The sequence below is a fragment of the Melanerpes formicivorus genome, unplaced genomic scaffold, assembly GCF_026170545.1.
Source record: "Melanerpes formicivorus ecotype bairdi unplaced genomic scaffold, bMelFor1.0.p_v2 SCAF_6, whole genome shotgun sequence".
Lineage (NCBI taxonomy): Eukaryota > Metazoa > Chordata > Aves > Piciformes > Picidae > Melanerpes > Melanerpes formicivorus.
The window spans coordinates 25,415,353-25,435,520 of NW_027142358.1; the positions used below are offsets into that span (position 1 = coordinate 25,415,353).

At 41.4% G+C, this 20,168-nt stretch overlaps 1 protein-coding gene and 1 long non-coding RNA gene across 8 annotated transcripts in view; one reads left to right on the forward strand and one right to left on the reverse strand.

Moving 5' to 3' along the window:
- The window catches only part of TET1 (tet methylcytosine dioxygenase 1), a 76,270-nt gene extending 56,397 nt beyond the window's left edge, over window positions 1-19,873 (forward strand). For 4 of the 6 annotated variants that reach the window (XM_068140162.1, XM_068140160.1, XM_068140163.1 and 1 more), the window contains exons 11-13: window positions 6,016-6,036; window positions 7,470-7,809; window positions 11,627-19,873. In XM_068140162.1, the coding sequence (XP_067996263.1) occupies window positions 6,016-6,036; window positions 7,470-7,809; window positions 11,627-12,768 (1,503 nt within the window). In that variant the 3' untranslated portion in view covers window positions 12,769-19,873. Of the gene's footprint in view, window positions 1-6,015; window positions 6,037-7,469; window positions 7,810-9,931; window positions 10,622-11,626 lie in introns of those variants that run through there. The other 2 variants (XM_068140165.1, XM_068140164.1) reach the window with 2 other exon arrangements.
- Window positions 1-20,168, reverse strand: part of LOC137442017 (uncharacterized) — a 43,600-nt gene that overhangs the window by 14,967 nt on the left and 8,465 nt on the right. For both annotated transcript variants that reach the window (XR_010987562.1, XR_010987561.1), the window contains exons 2-4: window positions 14,283-14,445; window positions 4,271-4,352; window positions 1,559-1,677 (exon numbers count right to left, since the gene is read on the reverse strand). This is a non-coding gene — a long non-coding RNA (uncharacterized lncRNA). The remainder of the gene's footprint in view (window positions 1-1,558; window positions 1,678-4,270; window positions 4,353-14,282; window positions 14,446-20,168) is intronic.

A 20,168-nucleotide genomic window follows, 5' to 3' on the forward strand; every position in this document is an offset into this window, starting at 1 on the left:
ATATACTAGGGAAATTACTGGTACAACTGCTGAAGATTTAACTGTGTGCTGGGATGTTGGAGAAGTGTCCCTTACTTTAGTGTGGAAGCAGGTCTGGAAATTTGCCAGGACTGAACAGACTGGGATTTTGCCGAACACTGAGATGCCACTTTACATGCAGCTGCTCTGTAAGAAAATACTGAGAGTATACTTTGCAGAATATTAGAAGATGCTATTAGGAAACTCACATTTAAGTACAGTCACTGAGTAGGAAGTGGGACAGTGATAGCAAAGTCACTACGGGGACAGGCTGTGAGAGTTGGGGCTGTTCAGCCTGGAGAAAAGATGGCTCCAGGGAGACCTCAGAGCAGCCTTCCAGTACCTGAAGGGGGCTACAAGAAAGCTGGGAAGGGACTTCTTACAAAGGCTTGCAGTGACAGGAGAAGAAGCAACGGCTTTCAGCTGGAAGAGGGCAGATTTAGACTGGAGATTAGGAAGACATTCTTTGCAGTGAGAGTGGTGAGACACTAGAACAGGTTACCCAGGAAGGCCATGGATGCCCCCTCCCTGGAGGTGTTTAAGGCCAGGTTGGATGAGGCTTTGAGCAAGCTGATCTAGTGGGAGACGTTCTTGCCTATATCAGGGAGCGGGGTTGGAACTAAATGATCTTCAAGGTCCCCTCCGTCCCAAACCATTCTGTGAGTCTATGAATTTAAACCTCTTAAAGATCCTAAATTGCAAAATGAGACTTCCTGTCCATGACAAACTGCCTGGTACACTTTTAAATTAAATTTATTTTAGGTATTCCAAAACCAATTCTGTTTTGTTAAATGCTGCATTGTTGCAACTTACAGACAAAATGAAATGGAAGCTAAGCCTGCTACTCATTCTGTCATACTGGATCCCAGAAAATTCCTAAGCTGTGGCCAGAAGTGACTGGAGGGAGCCCTGTTTTCAAGGAATGGATTGGGGAATAGTTCCACAAATGTATTTTGTTTGTAATCACCCAGGGTTAGTTCAGCTTCAGATCATCCTTGCTGGTGTTGGCACTTTATTTCTTGTTAATTCTGGTTTATGACTAAGTCTGCTAATAACACGGGAAAACAAGTGGTAAGAACACAAATAGAAATTACTGTGTGTGACTAGTATCTGTCTGGTCATTTCCTCTGACTGCCTACTTAGTTTGACTGATTTAAGTCACTGATAATGTTGGAGGAGTCATTTACTGAAGCATAATATATTTTGTTTGTAAAACACACTATGCGCAAGTAACAGATCTGAGGTGACAGCTTTTGTGTAGATGATTGTTTTCTGATGACGTGCTAATGAACAGAGTGAGGAGAATTTGCCCAGCCTTATTAACCTCAAACACCCATAGCTTTATTTAGTATTTCTCTTTTGTTTATTTGAAGTTTTTAAATGGTGATGACGCCTTATAGTCTGTACAAAGTGCACCTAGCTAGAGTTGGTAAGGTTTCTTCCCTTCCTCCTTATTCCAACAGGAAATGTTAATTTATATAATCTAACAAAAGTTGCTCCTGACTAAAAAGGCTACAATAAATAGCTTGTATGAGCCTACCTGTGAATGCTGCCAGCTCTATCACTGCTGCTTATAGAAGTGACACCGCTGCGTTTTCTCCCATCAGTTGGTGGTGAATCACCTTTACCACAAATAGGAAAGGGAAGCTGCCCAGTGCACTGAATGTAAAGGCAAAACAGGATCCATATAAATGATCTAAACCGGCCACAGATGAGGGTTCAGCAAAGCACTTACAAGAATTTAATGACCAACATGGAGTTTACTGTATGCTTAAAGGAATGACATGAGCTGCCATTGACAGTTTTGTCACTCTGGCTCTGCTTGAGTTTCAGAGAAGCAGTCTTGTATTTTCCTGGATATACAGGTTTTGATGATTAGCTGCATCATTTGTGTGTGACTGAAAATAAATGAGGCAGTTACCAGTGGAGGGGAAAAAAAGCATTGAAAATATCTTCTGTAGGTGCAAGAACAATACATCTTACCTTACACAGACTGATGGTTACCAAGAGAGATGTGGTGTGCTGAACATTGTTTCTGGCTAGCAGAATCATGCCCTGAATTTAGCAGAGCTGCTTTTTGTTTGAAAAGCTAAAAAAGAATATTCCATGTGTGCTGTGTAGCAGAATAAACACACATGGCAGTGTTTACCTGAAAGAAGCATCAGTAACTTCTGCCTCTAAATGGATTTTTTTGAGAACCTTCAAGCCACTAAATGCACAACCCATTTGTACTTGGACTCTTTCAACATTCTCCCAAGGAGCACTGACATACGGTACAGCTGCGGTGCTAGGGTGAAGTGTTTCTTGTGTAGACATACAGCTCTTTCAGTTATTTCTGGAGTCTGTGAAATGTTCAGTATTTTTGTTCCTTTATGCATTAGCTGCAAAGGATCCCATTCTTTATACCTGTGTGAAGCCCTTTAAATCACTGTTGACATACAGTGATGGAGACAAAACACTTAGCAAAGGCTTCACTAGTTCTCTAGCATGTATAGGAGTATTTCCCATCCTATGGGGCATGTTGTCCTTTCTCTGGAGTTGGGAAAGGAGCTATGTGCAGCTATGTGTCATGTTCGGTGTCACACAGTCTGTAGCAGGCACCGTGAAAGAGGGGAAGTAGGATCACAGGATGTTAGGGGCTGGAAGGGACCTCTGGAGATTGTCTAGTCCAAACCCCGCTGCCAGAGCAGGACCACAGAATCTAGCACAGGTTGTACAGGAATGCATCCAGATGGGTCTTGAAAGTCTCCAGCGAAGGAGACTCCACAAGCTCTCTGGGGAGCCTCTTCCAGTGCCCTGCGACCCTCACAGTGAAGAAATTCTTCCTCTTGTTGAGGTGGAACCTCCCGTGCTGTACTTTATATCCACTGCCCCTTGTCCAGTCACAGGGTGCAACTGAGAAGAGCCTGTCCCCTCCCTCTTGACACCCAGCCCTCAGATAGTTGTAAACATTTATTAAATTCCCTTTCAATCTTCTCTTCTCCAGACTAAAAAGCCTCAGGTCTCTCAGCCTCTCCTCATAGGGCACGTGCTTCAGTCCCTTAATCATTGTCAGAGCCCTCCATTGAACTCTCTTGAGTAGATCCCTGTCCCTCTTGAACTGGGGAGGCCAATACTGGATGCAGTATTCCAGGTGAGGTCTCACCAGGGCAGAGTAGAGGGGGAGGAGAATCCCCCTTGATCTGCTGGACACATTCCTCTTAATGCACCCCAGGATACCATTGGCCACAAGGCCACATTGCTGACCCATGGATAACTTGTTATCCGCCAGGACTCCCAGGTCCTTCTCCACAGGGATGCTCTCTAGCAGATCACCTCCCAGCCTCTACTGGTGCAGTTTATTATTCCTTCCCAGATGCAGGACTCTGCACTTACCCTTGTGGAACCTCATTAGGTTTCTCTTTGCCCAGCTCTCCAGTCTGTCCAGATCTCGCTGAATGGCCGCACAGCCTTCAGGCGTATCAGCCAAGCCTCCCAGTTTGGTATAGTCACCAAATGTGCTGAGCAGACACTCTGTCCCCTCATCAGTGTCAGGGATGAAGATGTTGAACAGGACCGGACCCAGCACTGATCCCTGGGGGACTCCACCAGTTACAGCTCTCCAGCTGTACTTGGCACCACTGACCACCACTCTTTGGACTGTATTTTGTAACCAGTTCCTAATCCATCTCCCTGTCTGTTGTTCTACCCCACACTTCCTGAGCTTGCTCACAAGGATGTTATGGGAGAGAGTGTCAAAAGCCTTGCTAAGCTCAAGGTAGACTACATCCACTGGTCTCCCTGCATCTACCCACTCAGTTACAACATCACAGAATGCTATCAGATTAGTCAGGCATGATTTCTCTTTGGTAAATCCATGCTGACTACTCCTGATTGTCATTTTCTCTTCCAAGTGCCTAGAGATGACGTCTAGGATGAGCTGCTCCATCATTTTTCCTGCTTCAAGAGCAGCTACAATATAACAGTGTTGGCAGCAGAACTGGAAAAGTTCTCTGCTTCTACTGAATTTCTGTAGCTGTAGCTCAAGTCATGGCCTATGGGCGCAAGCCTCTGCACATGTCTCAGTGAAGGGACTTTTCTGGACCGCACTCACAGCTTGCTTTGTGAGCAACTGAAGTGCTGGATGCCTAAAGGGTGGTTCAGATTAGAAGAAAAAAGGAGGAAAGTTGAACCCCACAGAGCTGTGAAGGATTTTTGTTAGTTTTCTTCCAGCTGTGACATAGGAGGAATATTAGAAATTCTCGCTGCTAACCTGCAAGCTGTCTAGTGGTCAGAAGTAATTGAACACGTTTGGAGCTCCTCTCTGACACCAAATGAAAGACAGTTTGCCTCAGCTGTAAAGGAAAAAGCAACATTATTGGCATTCGTAATGGGAAGCATTGAGACAGTCCCACCTGGCATCCACCCTGCTTTCCAGCTGCAAAGTGCAGATGAGCACAGGAAACTTGATTCCACCTTTCAGGTTTACAAAGGCTGTTTGACTGCTTTGCTGAAACTTTAATTTCAAGTATCTGTTCTTAGGACAGAGTGAAAAAGACTACATCATGTCTACATGTGAAAGTTTAGAAGGACAAAGGCAGATCAAAGAGTCCCATAATAACATGATGGGAGCTGTGTGGCTACAGGTGTTTCTCTGGAGATCTATGAAGGCAACTCAGTCGAGCTCATGGGTGCATTTTCAGTTTAAAAGAAACATAAAAGTTGTACAAATGTGCAAGTTTTACCATGACATCACTGAACCCAGAATAGGTAATGGGTTTGGTCACCAAGCATAGTGGAAACCTAAACAAAGCCCTGGGCCAACGTTTTCTTTGGCTTTTGAGCATCCTGGATGATGTAGCTACATGTTCTGGAAAAAGTATTTAGAGTGGCAGGATGTGCAGCTTCCCTGCGTGCAGGGGCTTTGACAGAGCCCATCATTTCCTCATGGTTGGGTTTTCATTTTGGTCAGTTTGCAGTCGGTGCCAGCGGAAAATGCTGGTTTTACCTTCTCAGTGATGGCTTCTTTTTTTCTTACTGCAACATTTTGCACAGATTTGAATATTAGAGTGGGTTTTGAAATAGACATTTCTCTGTTCTACTTCAGATGTAGACTGCTGGCTTATCTGCAGGGCTTTAAGTTGCAGCCGTTTTCCTTGTAACATTAACTTCTCGAGGAGCAATGTTATTGTCCCCTTCCTTTTCTGTTAAAATCTATCATGGGGGATGCTGACCTTGAAATGTTAGCTGTAAGCTAACCTACCTTTGCCTAATTGTAAATCAGATGAAAGATGATAAATGTATTTTTGAAGAGCATATCTAATAAATGTGCAAGACCAGTTTGTCATTGAAGTCTCTGGTGAAAATTTGGGACTAAATGGGATGAGTGGCTCAGTTTTCAGGATAAGCAAGATTGTGGATTGAACTGTGAAAATTTGAACATGTTTCAGACTAGTGTCTAGGTCCAACACAGGTTGGAGAGAGTATGCCAAAAGACAAGTAAGAATCCTGGAGTTCTTGATGAGTACAAGTGGGAGCAAGGCCCCCATGTTCATTTTATTATTGCTTTTGTTTTCAGTTCAGAAGGGGAGGACATGCTGGGCTTTCTAAACCAGTCATATGCAATTGTGTGCTCTCTATGTCCTGCCCTCTCTCACCCTTCCTGAATCCACAGGCAAATTTCAACCAGATATCACTGAATTTAGCAGAAATTGAATTGTCTTTGGAGATTTTGAATCTCTGGCTCCAAGTTGTACGGTTTCTCTGCTGACTGGGGCGAGGTAGATGGAGGATTGCTCCTCTGCTGAGGAGGTGGCAGGGTCTTTATGGCTGAAGCCAGGAGGCACTGTTAGCTTCAGCCAGGCTCTGCTTCTGATTGCTGGTGCCCAGCAGAGGTGGGAGCACAGATAAGGGTACCAGGTTGGGTGTGGGGGAGTGTGGGGATGGAGGAGTCCACAGGGAACAAGGTGTCATTTGCTGCTCATGGAACAACTTGTTTTTTCTAAATCTTCCTCGTAGTCCAAAGGCTGCCCAGTGGAGGTAAGTATGCATGGAGCAAGCACATCAGTAAGCACTGCTCATCAGCTTCTAATTGCCCCTTCACTTTGCCTTCTTAAGAGCCCTTCTCTCCAGCCTTTCAAAATGCCACCCAAAAAGCTCTTCTCCTTTGTCTGTCCCTCAGATTTTCTCCTCCTGCTGCTCTGCAACTGTCAAGCTTTGCACATAGCTATTTATAAAGCCCTAATCACCTCTTTATCAATCTAGGATTTTTTGTTTGTGACTCTGTGATTTTATTATTCTGGAAGTAATTGTGTGATGCCTTTATGTGAAAACTGTGTTATGAAATAGAACCTGTTTGTGGTTTTCCCTTCTAAATAATAATAATATTCTCCCCTGGAATGTTAGGCATGGTGACAGGAGTCTGGGAAACTGGATGAACTGTTTATGGTAGGCACCATGTTCAGCCTACACAGTGATGGAATGATAATGTTTCCATCTAAGGGAGCGTCTTCTCATCCTTGCATGGTGCTCAGATTCCTGTGAATGTCTGTAGTTAGTAATTCCCTGTGCAAGACTGAGCCAAGCCATGAAACTGATGTGTGGCTTTCTAGGGATGCAGAATGTTGTTGTGAAAGCCATCGGTCTGTTGTGAATATTGTCAATAGAGTTGTAAGTGACATAAATATCTGTATGCTTGCTCATGCCTAAAACTGCTGCCATCCCTCAGAAAGCACAGAATGAAGCCAGGAAGCACAGTGCTGGGTGTAGTGCCATTTTGATGGCAAAAGTTTGGCACAGATAATGGCCCAAACTCTGTAGCTGCTGAAAATTTCGAGTACTACAAATGTTCAGCAGTGATTTGGAAAAATTGTAATATGCAAGCTGCTGCAATCAGTTTGAATATTTATCCACGGTTTTGATGCATCCCTATCAAACTGGATGTAAAAAGCACTCGCCGTGGCTCTAGTATCTAGTAACGCACAGCAATAGCTCAGTGGCCTGAGAGTATCCAGGTGTCTGTTGGGTCTCGCAGCTTCACTATGGCAGACAGGCAGAGCAGGAAGAGTGTTAATTAAAGAAAGTGTGAGGGAGACAGAGCTGTGACTTGCTAAACACCCAGAGCAGTATGACTAAACACCAAAAATGCCAAATGCTTGGGAATTTCCAGTATATTCACAGCTCAGATTATTTACCAAGGTGACATGGCTGTGGGTAGTGTGATCTGAGACAGAATTTAATCTTTCCTGTCCCAAGACATATGCCTTGATCCTATTCTTCAAGTGCCAATAATTTTCCTGCATCATCATAAATCAAACCAAGTATTTGTCAGATGTTTGCTTTTGGAAGACCCATAGGATTGAGGTCAGAAACCCATGAGAAATCAGTCAAGTTTAGGATGACTGCTTCAGTATTTTAGTAACTTTGTATTTGATGTACGTGGCTGTATTTGTGAATGTCTCTCTTCTTGCCAGGTGTGTACATTGACAAAGGAAGACAACCGGAGAGTGGGGGTGATTCCGAGCGATGAACAGCTCCATGTGTTACCTCTGTACAAAATTTCACAAACAGACGAATTTGGCACTGAAGAGGGACTGGAAGCTAAAATAAAAGCTGGAGCCATACAGGTGCTCACAGCTTTTCCCAGAGAGGTACGAATGTTAGCTGAGCCTCTCAGAGCTACAAAGAAAAAGAAACCAGACACAAGGAGGACCTCGAGTGAAAAGCAGCCATTAACAGACAGAAAGTATTCCACACCAGTAAAGCTGAAAACTGAAGCCCCAGAAAATCTTGGCAACACGTTGCATTGTTTAGGTGAGTGGTGCTTATTACTTGCTGCCAGTCTCTTCTGCTACTGTGTTCCCTTCTACCCATCCAAGGGGAAGGAAATGCTCCTGAATATTCAGGGTTATGAAATGCTTGTATATTCTGCATTTTAGGGGCTAATGAGCAAGTCATTTGCAGATTATTGCCCCAAAATAAGTTTGTGATAGTGTGTCATCACCAATGAAACATATCCAGCTTCCCTTATTCTAGTAAATAGTGGCAGTAAGATCATATTGAAATACCATTGTAGGACGGTCATGTAAATAATGTGAATTTCTGTCACTTGAAAGACAACTCTGTTATCCGTTGACCCATGACAGCCAGTGGCTTTCCCAGTCTCAGTTACTCCTAATTTCTTGACAATGATATGGAGGCTGTTGCAAAACAAGAGATTTGCCAAAAAAAAAAGTTAAAAAAGGGCTTTATCAAATCAGACAATGTATCCAAAATTGAACTGGAGAGGTGGTCTGTCTCAGCAGCTAGGTAAGAGGCATGCCATATTTCTTCTCTTACAAAATTACTGTGGCCAGAGCCTTCTGCCACTAGACATGTCTGTGAATGCAGACTCATGAATTGGTTGAACGGTGTGGAGGTGCGTCCCATCTTGGGTCCACTTTTGGACCAGTACTTCAGAGGATAGAGCTATGATAGTACTGTGTCCAATTCTGGGCCCCTCAGTTTAAGAAGGACATTGAGACACTTGAATGTCTCCAGAGAAGGGCAACAAGGCTGGTGAGAGGCCTTGAGCACAAACCCTATGAGGAGAGGCTGAGGGAGCTGGGATTGTTTAGCCTGGAGAAGAGGAGGCTCAGGGGTGACCTCATTGCCCTCTACAACTACCTGAAAGGTGGTTGTAGTCAGGAAGGGCTTGGTCTCTTCTCCCAGGCAACCAGCACCAGAACAAGGGAACACAGTCTCAAGCTGCGCCAGGGGAAGTTTAGGCTCGAGGTGAGGAGAAAGTTCTTCACCGAGTGAGTTGTTCATCATTGGAATGGGCTGCCCAGGGAGGTGGTGGAGTCACCATCCCTGGAGGTGTTCAAGAGGAGATTGGACGTGGCACTTGGTGCCATGGTCTAGTCATGAGGTCTGTGGTGACAGGTTGGACTCGATGATCCTCGAGGTCTCTTCCAACCTTAGTGATACTGTGCTACTGTGATAGAGCTAGACTTCACAGTAATAAGTAGAAAAGAAGGAAGAGGTGGAGCAAGCCTTGGACATCACTTCTGTAATTAGGGGGGAAAACAATAAAAAGAGTTGAAGCATAGCCTGTCTACCTTTCAGGAAGAAGAGGAAAATTAGCCAACTTGCTGTCATTTGAATTTTATTTCATAAGAGACATCCTGGTCTATGTAGTAGATTTAAGGGGAAGAAAAATAGCTACATGTGTTTAGTATAAAGTTTGTGTTTGGGGAGTAAAAAATTAAAATACCCCAAACCTCCATTTGATGCAATTCTGTAATTTGCACTCAGCACCCTGATTTGTCTGAGTAAAAGCAGGTGATAAATACTGCATAGAGCATGGCAGAATAAGAGGAGAAGCCCCTATGAAGTTAGGCAGACACTGCTAATTTATGTGCAAGTTTGGGAAAGACAGTTCAGGCTTTGAAACAGATATAAATGGACTTCTCGGGCTGAGGATGATGTCCAGCAATAACTCCAAAGCAATGATTAAAAACTTCCATCATGCTTGGGGTGGACTGGAAGTCCTGGAAACACTGGAGGACTCTGATTTGGGAGGAAACTCTGAAATGGTCAGATCTCACTGGAAGGTTGTTTTTAAACAGAGTTCTGAACTGCCTAACCACACAACATTGTGGCTACAAATGGGCTTGGCTTCACTCTCTGAAAACCATGCCCTGAACAAATGGTGCCATAGCCAGGTGTTTAGCAGATGCTTTGGGAGCACAGAACTTCATTCCTTGGATGTGCACAAATAGCTGTGTAAACAAGCCAAACGTCATTATTTGTTTGGACTTGAAATGTTTTGGTAAATTAATTTATAGGGACTACTGAAAAAAAGTAAGAGACTAAGGAAGAAATACTTCTGAGTGAGAAAGTTGCTTGGAGATGGAAAAGGAAGAATGTAAATAAAACTTTCTTCTTTTTTTAGTTTAATGAAGGAACCACATGACTGGCTATCCTGTGTTGCTTATTACATAGACGTAGCAAGCTCTTTTAAAAGAGACCTGACTGTCAGTATCCTTCAGCTGGAAAGTTTGAGACTGAATAGATCAAATTGTACTGGATAAAGCAGGAGATGAATCACCAACTTCGTTTCTCAGCTGGCCACGGCAGAGTAGTGGCTACTTCAGCCAGTGGCTCCCAGTACTCTCTTTGAATAGGAGATACTCCTGGGGAGCAGTGCCACCTTACCTGACCCCGCAATAACTTCCCTCTGCCCATACATTTTAATTAACTTTTCTTAATCTCTGCTACTTTGCCCTGCGGAGCAAGGAGCTTCTGGCAAGAGCTGGAAAGCTGCTGGAGCCACAGGCATTATGAGAGTGCTGGGGGCTGTTACAGCTTTTGTGCAGAGAATGTAAGTCTGTTATGAGAGATGATGGGAAGTGTGATTCCCAAATGCTATGTTTACTCTTTTGCAGGAAGACCTTGGTCTGGGGGAATGTATGTTCTTAAATGCTTTAATAGAAAAAAGAGTTTTTTAAGACTTGATGAGGTTTCCTTATATCCCTCCACAACTTCAGTATTTGCATGCTAACTGTTGTGCCTAGAATTTATCCCACTTTGCCATTTTTGCATCCCCAATGAATGTTTTTTTTAATCCATTACTACCTGCAAATTATTTGAAGACAGAATAGAAGAAAGAATAGTTCTGTGTCTGGTGCAGCAATTAGACATTCTGCGTATTGATGGAGCCAAGAAACAACACTGACAGGGATGGTCTTTTATGAGGATATGCAAGAGCTGCCTGTGGGGTTCCGGTCTGCCAGCAAAACACACATAAACAATTACAGGGCACAATGCAAATCCCATCACAGTCAATGGAATTCCTTCCCATTATTCCAGTGGACTCTGGACTGAACTTATACATGATGAGAATGAGTCATCCAAGGCAACTGTTCTGCAAATAAGCACAACTGCAGGGTGCCAAGACTGGAAATTGATTAGGGAGATGACATAAATTGACGCATGTCTCCACAAAGGTCTGAATTCATGTGTGGTAATTAGGTGGAAAACAGCCAAAGCACATGATGCAGCTTCCTAAGGACGGATTCACCTGCAGTATGTTGCCATGTACTTTGTTGGGGACTTGTTAAAGGAAGATTGGAATAGTTACTTGCCAATGCAGGAATCGGTGTAATTCAGTAACTTTTGGCGTGATAGACAAGACCCACAAATACACATTTTTCTTTTATTATAATAAGGGTCTATGCAGCCACCACTGCTATTTATTTTTCATTTCAGACAGAATGAATTTCATCAGTTGTGTGAAAACTCTAACCTGGTGCTTCCTGCTAGCCTGGGCAGAGTTGGCTGCTGGGAAGCACTTGTGTAGGACTGGGTTGCATGAACCAGAACTGAGTGGTTACTCCATTTTATCTATTTCATTCATCCCTTTCTATTTTCTATAGCAGCAGCAGTCTGACCGGAAAAGGTTAATGTGCTAGTTCAGCAAGGTTTATGATGTATGAACTTATGGTCATAAAAGTATTCCTAAAAAGCTAAAAACAACCCCATGATGTGTCTGTTCTATATGAGCAAGCAAGTATTAAAATATTATAGAAGGTGTATTTTATTCATTAAGTGAGGAAAAGTACTTACTTTGGTGTGCATTGCTTTTTAGGGAACAAATCAGATGCTTTAAAACCTGGAATAAAAATGGAGGCTTCCGATCCCTTCTATGCCATTAAACATACTTCAAACACTACTAAAAATTGCTCCTTGTTGAAACAGTACACGGCTTCCTCCCCTTTCAAGGTGGATAGTTTACACCCCTATTCATCTTTAGCACACAAGCCTGGCATCACAGCAGTGACCAATATTCAACAAGATTTTTCAGTTCCCTACGGGTATTTTGAATGCAGCAGTAAGCAACCTCACGTGACACCTTACATTAATTGTAAGAACTTAGATGTGTCGGTCAAAGATTATACTGGAATTTTGCTGAATGAGAAGATGAATGGTGTGCCACCAATTCTTCCAGAGGTCACTGTGCCAGGCCCCCCAGCCCACAGAGCCCCCCTGCCCACTATACTTGAACATCAGCCAGACAAGCAGAATTGTCAGCTTCAGTCAGACAGCTCCACCTCTTCACAGCCCAACAGCTCCTGTGACCTGTCAGTACCACTGAGCTCTCCAGCAAAGGACACCGTGGGAAGTGAAGCTGAGTGTTCCCATGGATGTCCAGAGGAAAGGGGCAGCTCCCATGAAGAGCAGCTGTGCCATTTTGACTGTGCTGATGTAAAGCAGAGCACTGCACTGGGACAGCCAACTGATTTGGAAGAAAAAGCTGAGGAAATATGGTCAGACAGTGAGCACAATTTTTTGGATGATGAGATTGGCGGGGTTGCTGTGGCACCCTCTCACGGTTCTATCCTAATTGAATGTGCAAGACGTGAACTCCATGCTACCACGCCTATAAAAAAGCCCAACCGCAATCATCCCACCAGGATCTCTTTGGTTTTCTACCAACACAAAAATTTAAATGAGCCAAAGCACGGTTTAGCCATGTGGGAAGCAAAGATGGCTGAGAGGGCGAAAGAAAAAGAAAAGGAAGCAGAAAGATTAGGAGCGGAGAACACTGAACTAAACTCTAGCGGCAGGAAAACAAAGCAAACAAGTGAAACCAGAGATATTTTTTATGAAGATAATGAGTTCAACCAAATTCCATCACGCAGAGCATTAACAGTAACTAAGGATAATGTGATAACAGTATCTTCTTACGCCCTTACACGAGTTGCGGGGCCTTACAACCATTGGGCATAGGTTTCAGTGTGGAATGCCTCCTCTTGGTGCAGTGTTACACAGTGTTTAAGGTGCTGTTAAAGAACAAGTCTTGTGTAGTTTACTATTTGCTCATCTCAACCATTTTAAGGCTGAGGTAAAAAGAAAGGGGGGGATTTCTTCTTAAACTGTGACTTTAACATTTGGTGGTGCTCAAGCACAATTTAAGCAAAAAAAGAAAAAAATTGTATAGTTTTAATACATTCTAAAAAAGATTCTGTTTAGGTTATTAACCTTGATTGAATCATTCAGTTTATTACCTTTAGGAATTTATATTTTGGTGCTTTAAATCAAGTCTGTTTACTACAAGAATCATTTATAAGGATTTTAACAGGTTCACATTTTATGGTGTTAAATCAAGTTATACAGTAATAGCTCTACACAGCTCTTGGTGCTTAACCACGTTGAACAGTTATAAATAAGCTGAATTATTACTTCATGGTGCCATTGCTTTAACAACTTCCAACCACTGATGTATAGTCCAAACTGCAGATAAATCTTTTAGAAAACCAATGATTTTTTTTGTTTTCCCTCTAGAGATGCCATTATGTAAGAAATGAAGTTATTGGCAGTGATGGCTGGAAGTTGTTTTTAAGCTGTAAATATCTATTTTAAAAGCACTTTCTATTTTTAAAATTAACTTGAAATAGTATAGTATAAGGATCATATTGTCTAAGACTTGTGCATACTCTACAGAAGAGATCATTTTATTCTTGCTGTGTAGAGTTCCATATTGTTACAGCTGCAGTATGTATGCTAACAGCATATGTGATTGTTTTTAGACTTGCCCTTTTTCATTGAAGATTTTATGTTGCTTTTAAACCACAGTTATCAAATACAGAAACATTCTATTATTTTCATGAGTGTGCAAACAATGAGTTAGGAGACGCCTTGTCAGTACGTGTGTTGTTGGGAGCTAGGAATATTGTTGGGGTTTTTTTAAAGGCAGCAGTTGTTATGATTTCTTTGAGCAATAAGTGCATAAGTCTCATTCATTTGGAGCATTTTAACTTAACATGACAACCAAATGTTCCTAATGCCTCAGGGGTAGGATTGTTTTGGAATAAAAGAATACCCCCTTGAGTTGCCATATACTATTCTGGGAAAAAAAATAATTTGGGGAAAATACAACACAAGTGTTGGAAAACATAAAACTTGTAATATCTGACAGCAATTTTTTCACTAAGAATAACCTATCTGTGCTATTCACCAGCTCTCTACGTTCAGTTTTTGTACAGAATATTTTGTACATTTTTTAAGTGATGCACACATTTCATATGAAAATGGTTTTATTCTTGCTTCCAAACAGAGGAAAGTTGTCTTCTCCATTTCCATTGCAAAAATGACTATTTGCTAGACCATGGGAAAACCAGACACTCCATTGCTTTTAAACACTGTAGCATCCCACTCTTCTTTCTGATTCTCCTCTCCTGTATGTTTCATTTTTAAACTTATTTAAACAGATTACCAAATGGCAACATTAGCTAAGGACTGACCTCATCCTGCAGCTTCTCCCATGATAACGGCTCTGAGTAGCCATAGCTGCCAGCAGGAGCGCTCAGGTCAGGACTCCTTTTGTGACTGAGAGCTGCAGGGTCGAAGCCCCAGAGGTGAAGCTGTACCTTACTTCTGCCTTGGAGTCCTCTCCACTGGGGTAACCTGTAGGTGTAAAGAGGTCAGAAAATGTACTGTTAATATGCTTGATAATGTTCTAGCATAGTGGTGCTGTGACAGAGGAGTACGAACTATAGATCCGCTCTATTTCAGACCCAGACACGGTGCTTTTTCCTTGGGAAGCTGAACTGTAAGCACTGTTTACAGTTTTGGTACGAAAAATAAATGCACCACCTGTGTTCTTAACACAGTGCCAGTTAGGACTTTGGTGCTACAAATGTTGAAACGTGACTGTAGACCCCTGAGACTGTTCTGTACAGATGTGCACACCTGCAGGTCTGAAGTAGCAATGTAAGGACCTTGGGTTCAGTTCTGTAGCTTCCTGTCATTAGAATTAACAGAACTGTTGATGGCAGAGGATGGCCCAGCTGAATCCTTCTTTGTATCTTACTTAATTTAAGTAAGTTTGTAAAAACTGGGTATGCTGCAAATCTTAGTTCAAAGCTTAATATTAGCTCAAATAGAGGATATGAAGGGATTGTAAATAGTAATAAAATAAAACCAATATTATGCCATCATTTTGTACCAGCAGTTTTATGCTTCTTGACTACGTAATATACAGTATACATCAAGTCATTATCGTATTTTGTGTGCCTTAGATTTCCATTTGAAAACTTGTATATTTTTGGTGAGTCGAAGATTAGTAAGAGTTCCAGCAGTCCCTACAGTAAGCAGTACTGTTCCACTCATGTGTTTGCTACCTGAAAACCCTTGTCCCATCCCACAGCTGATCATGTAAAGGAAAGATTAGTTTAATGGTTCCGCTGATAGTGCTGATAGCTTTAGTTTGTATCCATGCAGACTAAAAAACTTCATTCTCAGTCAGCACTCTCATGTGAATAAGTTTTTCTACACAAAATCAGTATAGAGCCATCTCCTAATATTTTTTAAGGGTTTGGATTGTTAAAGTGGATCATTTTTACTTGAATCTTCCCCTATAAATGTCCTTGTTTAACTTATGCATGATTGGAAACTTCAAGATTAAAATGTTCCATTGGAAAACCTGCAGCTTCCCTCAGAGAAGGGAGAAACAAGTGGATCTGAAAGGATACCTCCAAACATAGGCCCTGGCAAGTCTCTGCACAGGTCAGTCCAGGTCTTTTTAGAAATGGCCCTTTTAACAGAGAAAGATCTTAACATAATAGTTAATGCTTTAATGGATAGGTGCTAAAACTCATAGTTAACTATTTTAAGCTTACTTACATGAGAAGAATGTTTGGTATATAGAACGAAATGCCACTGGTGGTGCTCTTTCGTTGGCTGCCTGTCACACAGTTACTTTTCCAGGCAGGCCAGCCACTTCCAGTTCCTGCTGTGGCACACAGCAGGCTGTCATCTGAGAAGCTGGTATTTTCCATTGCTGTACTGCAGTATAAAGAATGCAACTGCTCACTCTTTTCACAACTGTATGCTATTTATTGTAACATCTCAGAACAGTTATCAGTCTTACATACCTGTTATGTTGTTTTGTGTAAGGTTATCACTATACAACAGTATTTGTCTCTTAAAATTTGCTAATCTGTGGGTCTGTTGCTTTCTTTGCAGCCCACACAACCACTTGAATTCACTCTTGGCCCTTAACAAAGTCCTTTCAGGATGGCCAACTCAAAAGCTGGGTCTAAAATGAAGGTAGCTGGCTAAGTCAGACCTACCGATTTTAATTGGTTTCCAGCAGCTGGCACTATGCTCTGGGTGAAAAACCAGAACACAGACTCAGGTGTGGGCTGGTGATGGGGTGTGGTTGTGTGTTGATCCTTCTTCACAGTATGCTAACAAAAACACGATCCAACATGGGACAACTCTGCCTTCCCAGAAGAAATGTCTCCCATGTCTTTCTCCACTAGGTGCAGCACTGCCACTCTACCCTCGCTCTGGAGTGGAGGAGCAGTGCTTTCTGCAGGAGCTGGCTCTGACTCCCTCAGTCCCTGTTAGAGTTACTGCAGTTGTGCCCAATTCAGTAGTGAATTATAGTCATGCAGTTTCTCTGTGCTTACTGATTTGTAATGTGCTGTTATATTACAGAAAATGGAAACAATTTACTATAAATATTTTGGTCATAAGATCCAAACAGCTTTTTAAGAACTCAGAAGTTCCTGTAACTTTCTAGCTGTAACAGTTGTATTCATATTTATTTCAAGGACTTTTTAAGCTAACTTAGGAGTAACTGCTGTTGTAAGTCCTTATCTTACCTGTGACAGCGCTTCTCTATGCTTAGAACAAGAAATAACTGTAGTATCTTAAGCAATGTTTTATGTTAAGCATGGGTGAATAGCAACTTCTTTAGTACTTAAGATTATTTGTAACATAAAACTGTTTGGGGTTTTTTAATGACCTTTTTAATATCATTGCAGTATTATGTTAAATTTGGGTCCTGCTTATGTTGCTGCCGCCCCCCTGACTGCAATGTATTCATTCATCACACTTTCACACCATTTTCATGTGTAGCTGGATGGAACTGAATAGTAACAGTGCCAATTGAACAGGCCAATGCCGAGTCAAACCCTCACAACCCTACAGTTAATAGGTTTTGCAAGGACAGATGTAGAGAGATTTGGAGTAAATTTTGTACTTCTGGTTAAACACAGAGGTGACTGTAGAGAGACATCATACCTTCATCTCAAGTTTCAAGTAGGCAGGTCTATTTCAGGCCACCTTCAGGCTTATGCTCTTAACAGCTTGAGCAGCAAAAAGGCAGGAACTACTTCATTGTTATTAAATGGTATAGGGGTGTCATCATCACTGTTTTCCACTTTCTGATAATAAAGACCTTAAGATTCTTTTTTTTCAATCCATTTCCCCAGATCATCATCCCAACAGAGTTTGCAGTGTTCAACCATATATTTTAACTTCAGTTTTAAAAGACAGGAGATGATTATTCATGCTGTATTCTTAATTCTTCCCACAACAGTGTATTTTTCTCTTTTCTTCTACTGGACCATTATATACGTAATTTTTCCACAGGTACATATACTGAAGTGCTAGAAGGGTGCTTAACAACTTAATGTGAAGACAATGTGGTTCTGTTTCCAACACCTTGCACACCCTCCTATCTTTCCTCATAAAGTCAGAGAATGCAGGTGTAGACCCCAAAAAGCTACACATGTAGGGAGGAAAGCAGATGAGGCAGTTAATCTACAGCAAGTTACCAGTTAGAGCAGATATGCTGCATTCCAAAGTGCTGTTGCAGTAGAGCAAGGCAACTGCTAGCTTGATGTTCAGTGTTGCAATTGTTGCTGCAGAACATTTTAATACTGATGCGGAAGGTTTTGTGATCTGATCAATATTTTACATGTATATCTGTATTTTTATTATTGTAATGGAAAAAAGTCTAAGGTTTGGGAGTCGTCTTAAAAGTAAGAATAAAGGCCCTGATTATCATTTATACTACTGTCCTTTGCATCCTGTTAAAAGGATAAAAGGCCTGAAATGGATGATTCAGCTTACATGCTTTGGAGTATCCCACTGCACTGACAATGGTATGGAAAGTCAGCAGTATAAATCAAAATCATTACCAAATGACTGATTTGTACCATCATCTGAAATCAATTTCGTGATATCCCTACTGTGTACTTACTGGCCAGTAACATCCAGATTGCTCTCAGTTTAGAAATACAGGCTGCAAAGGAACTGGCTTGTTTTTTATCAGGTTTTAAGTATTCAAGTACATTGGCTGTCCTTTTCCAACACTACGTACAAAGAGAATGTGGTAAAAGGTTTTTCTGCATCTAGGTAATGGCCTGGCTAGAGATCTCTCAGAACTGTCAACATTCTGTCTGAGCTTCAGTAGTTTTTCTTAAAATACTTACTTCCCTTTACCATAAATTGATCCCTTTTAGTTGATTATATAAATTGGGGTTGTGACTGTCAATTTAACTCTATTCTTTTCTGGCTGAAGACCCAACAGGGTGTGCAGTATTGTATGTTCTTGTCACACTGCAGTCAGTTTTGGGACATAAAGCTAAAAGCCAGTGTTTTCTGACTGCCTGAATTGTGATACTTGACATGAAACCATTAGCACTGCCCTGCAAGCCTGAGTCATACAGAGCTTCCCTTGCTGCCAATGGAAGCCTTATGTAACCATCCAGCCCCACTACAGTGCAGTTACAGAATGCAACACAGTGCAAACTTCTCTTTCAATACAAGTTTAAGGAAAAGGAGATATATTTTCCTCCTTAATTTCTAAACTGCAGTGACACTGCAGAGCCCAATGAGGACAGATTTTGTGCTAACTCTGTGAATGCCAGTCTAATCCATGTAACTCCAAAGGCAGCATCTGGACTTCATGAAGCTCTTGTTCTCAGAATGAAAAAAATAACTGTAGGCAAGAAAAACAAATGTGATATCCCAACGCCACTAAAACAAAGCCAGTTCTAACCAATATAATCATCCAGACATTTCAGTCCCTACCAACCATTCTACAATTCTTTGTTCAGTTTGAGACAGCTCTTCATTATATGACAACATCAGAGCAGGTCAAAAATACTGCTCAGACATTACTGTCATAAGGAAGAACATTAATATGTAAGGACACACTGTACTGATGTGCTAGGGTTAATGGAATTCTTTCCTGCTCTGTAAAATGAAAATATTAACAGTATGCTGAAGCAAAAAAAAGTAAGTCAGCCTTGCCTTTCTTTCCTTCTCTCTTTTCTCTATCTTTCTTTCTTTCTCTGGGATGCATTGGATATTTATTTTTCAAATTTGGATTTGGGTTATTTCCAGTTACCAACCTACGGTATTTTGATCTGGAACTTACAAATAGTTTTTTGAAACAAAAGATTATGTACAGGGGGAAAAAATTCACAAAGTAAAAGCAGTTCATTATGTCACACTATTTACAGGAGAAAGTATAAAATTTACTTTTTTTTCTCACAAAACATTTGGGCCTGATTCTTTCCTAATAAAACTGAGCACAGCTTCATGAGGCTGGTGGAGCTGTGCAGAGTTATGCTAGCTTAGAAACTGAACCTTAAAATCTTCTTTGCAGACAAGGGAACCCTTACCAGCAGTACTTGAAGACTTGTGAGTTGTGACTGCATGTTACTTGAAAGATCTAATTAAGCTATGTTTTTTGGTGCAAGCAGTTGTTGTACATGATTTCATGTTTATGTAGCAAGATGCATTGAAATGTCGATACTAGTATTGAAACATACATGTAAAAATTGTTGTGGAAATTGTCTGTTCTGTTCTATTTTTCTTGTGTGTCTCATCTGTTTAGAGCGTAAACTTTCCTTCCCCCCCCCCCCCCTATTTTTTATTGTCCTAACTGAATAAGGCTAAATGAATACTGTAATTGAAAATATATTTTAAATCTTGTCATGAGTTTTTAAAAAGACTATTACAAATTGTACCATTCCTGATTACACAGAACTTTGTGGGTGGTTTTAAATAAATTTTATACTTCTATTTTGCACTTAGTTGTCTAATTTTTCTTTCCTGTGTTTTCCATGCATTTCTTGTAAAATGCTTTGAGAAATAAAAAAGTGATTTCCCTCCCCTCTCCCCTGCCACAATACCAACCAAAGCATTCTCATGCTGAAGTACACAGACTAAAAATATAGGCCAGGAGAGCCTGTACCACACAATTAACAGCAAAGTTAATGCCCTCCTGCATAACATTATGTCTCTGCCCCCTCTAAAACCATTCCATGGCTTGAAATTTTAGACAAGGAAGTAAAGGATTTCTGATTCTGAGCTAGAAATAGTCT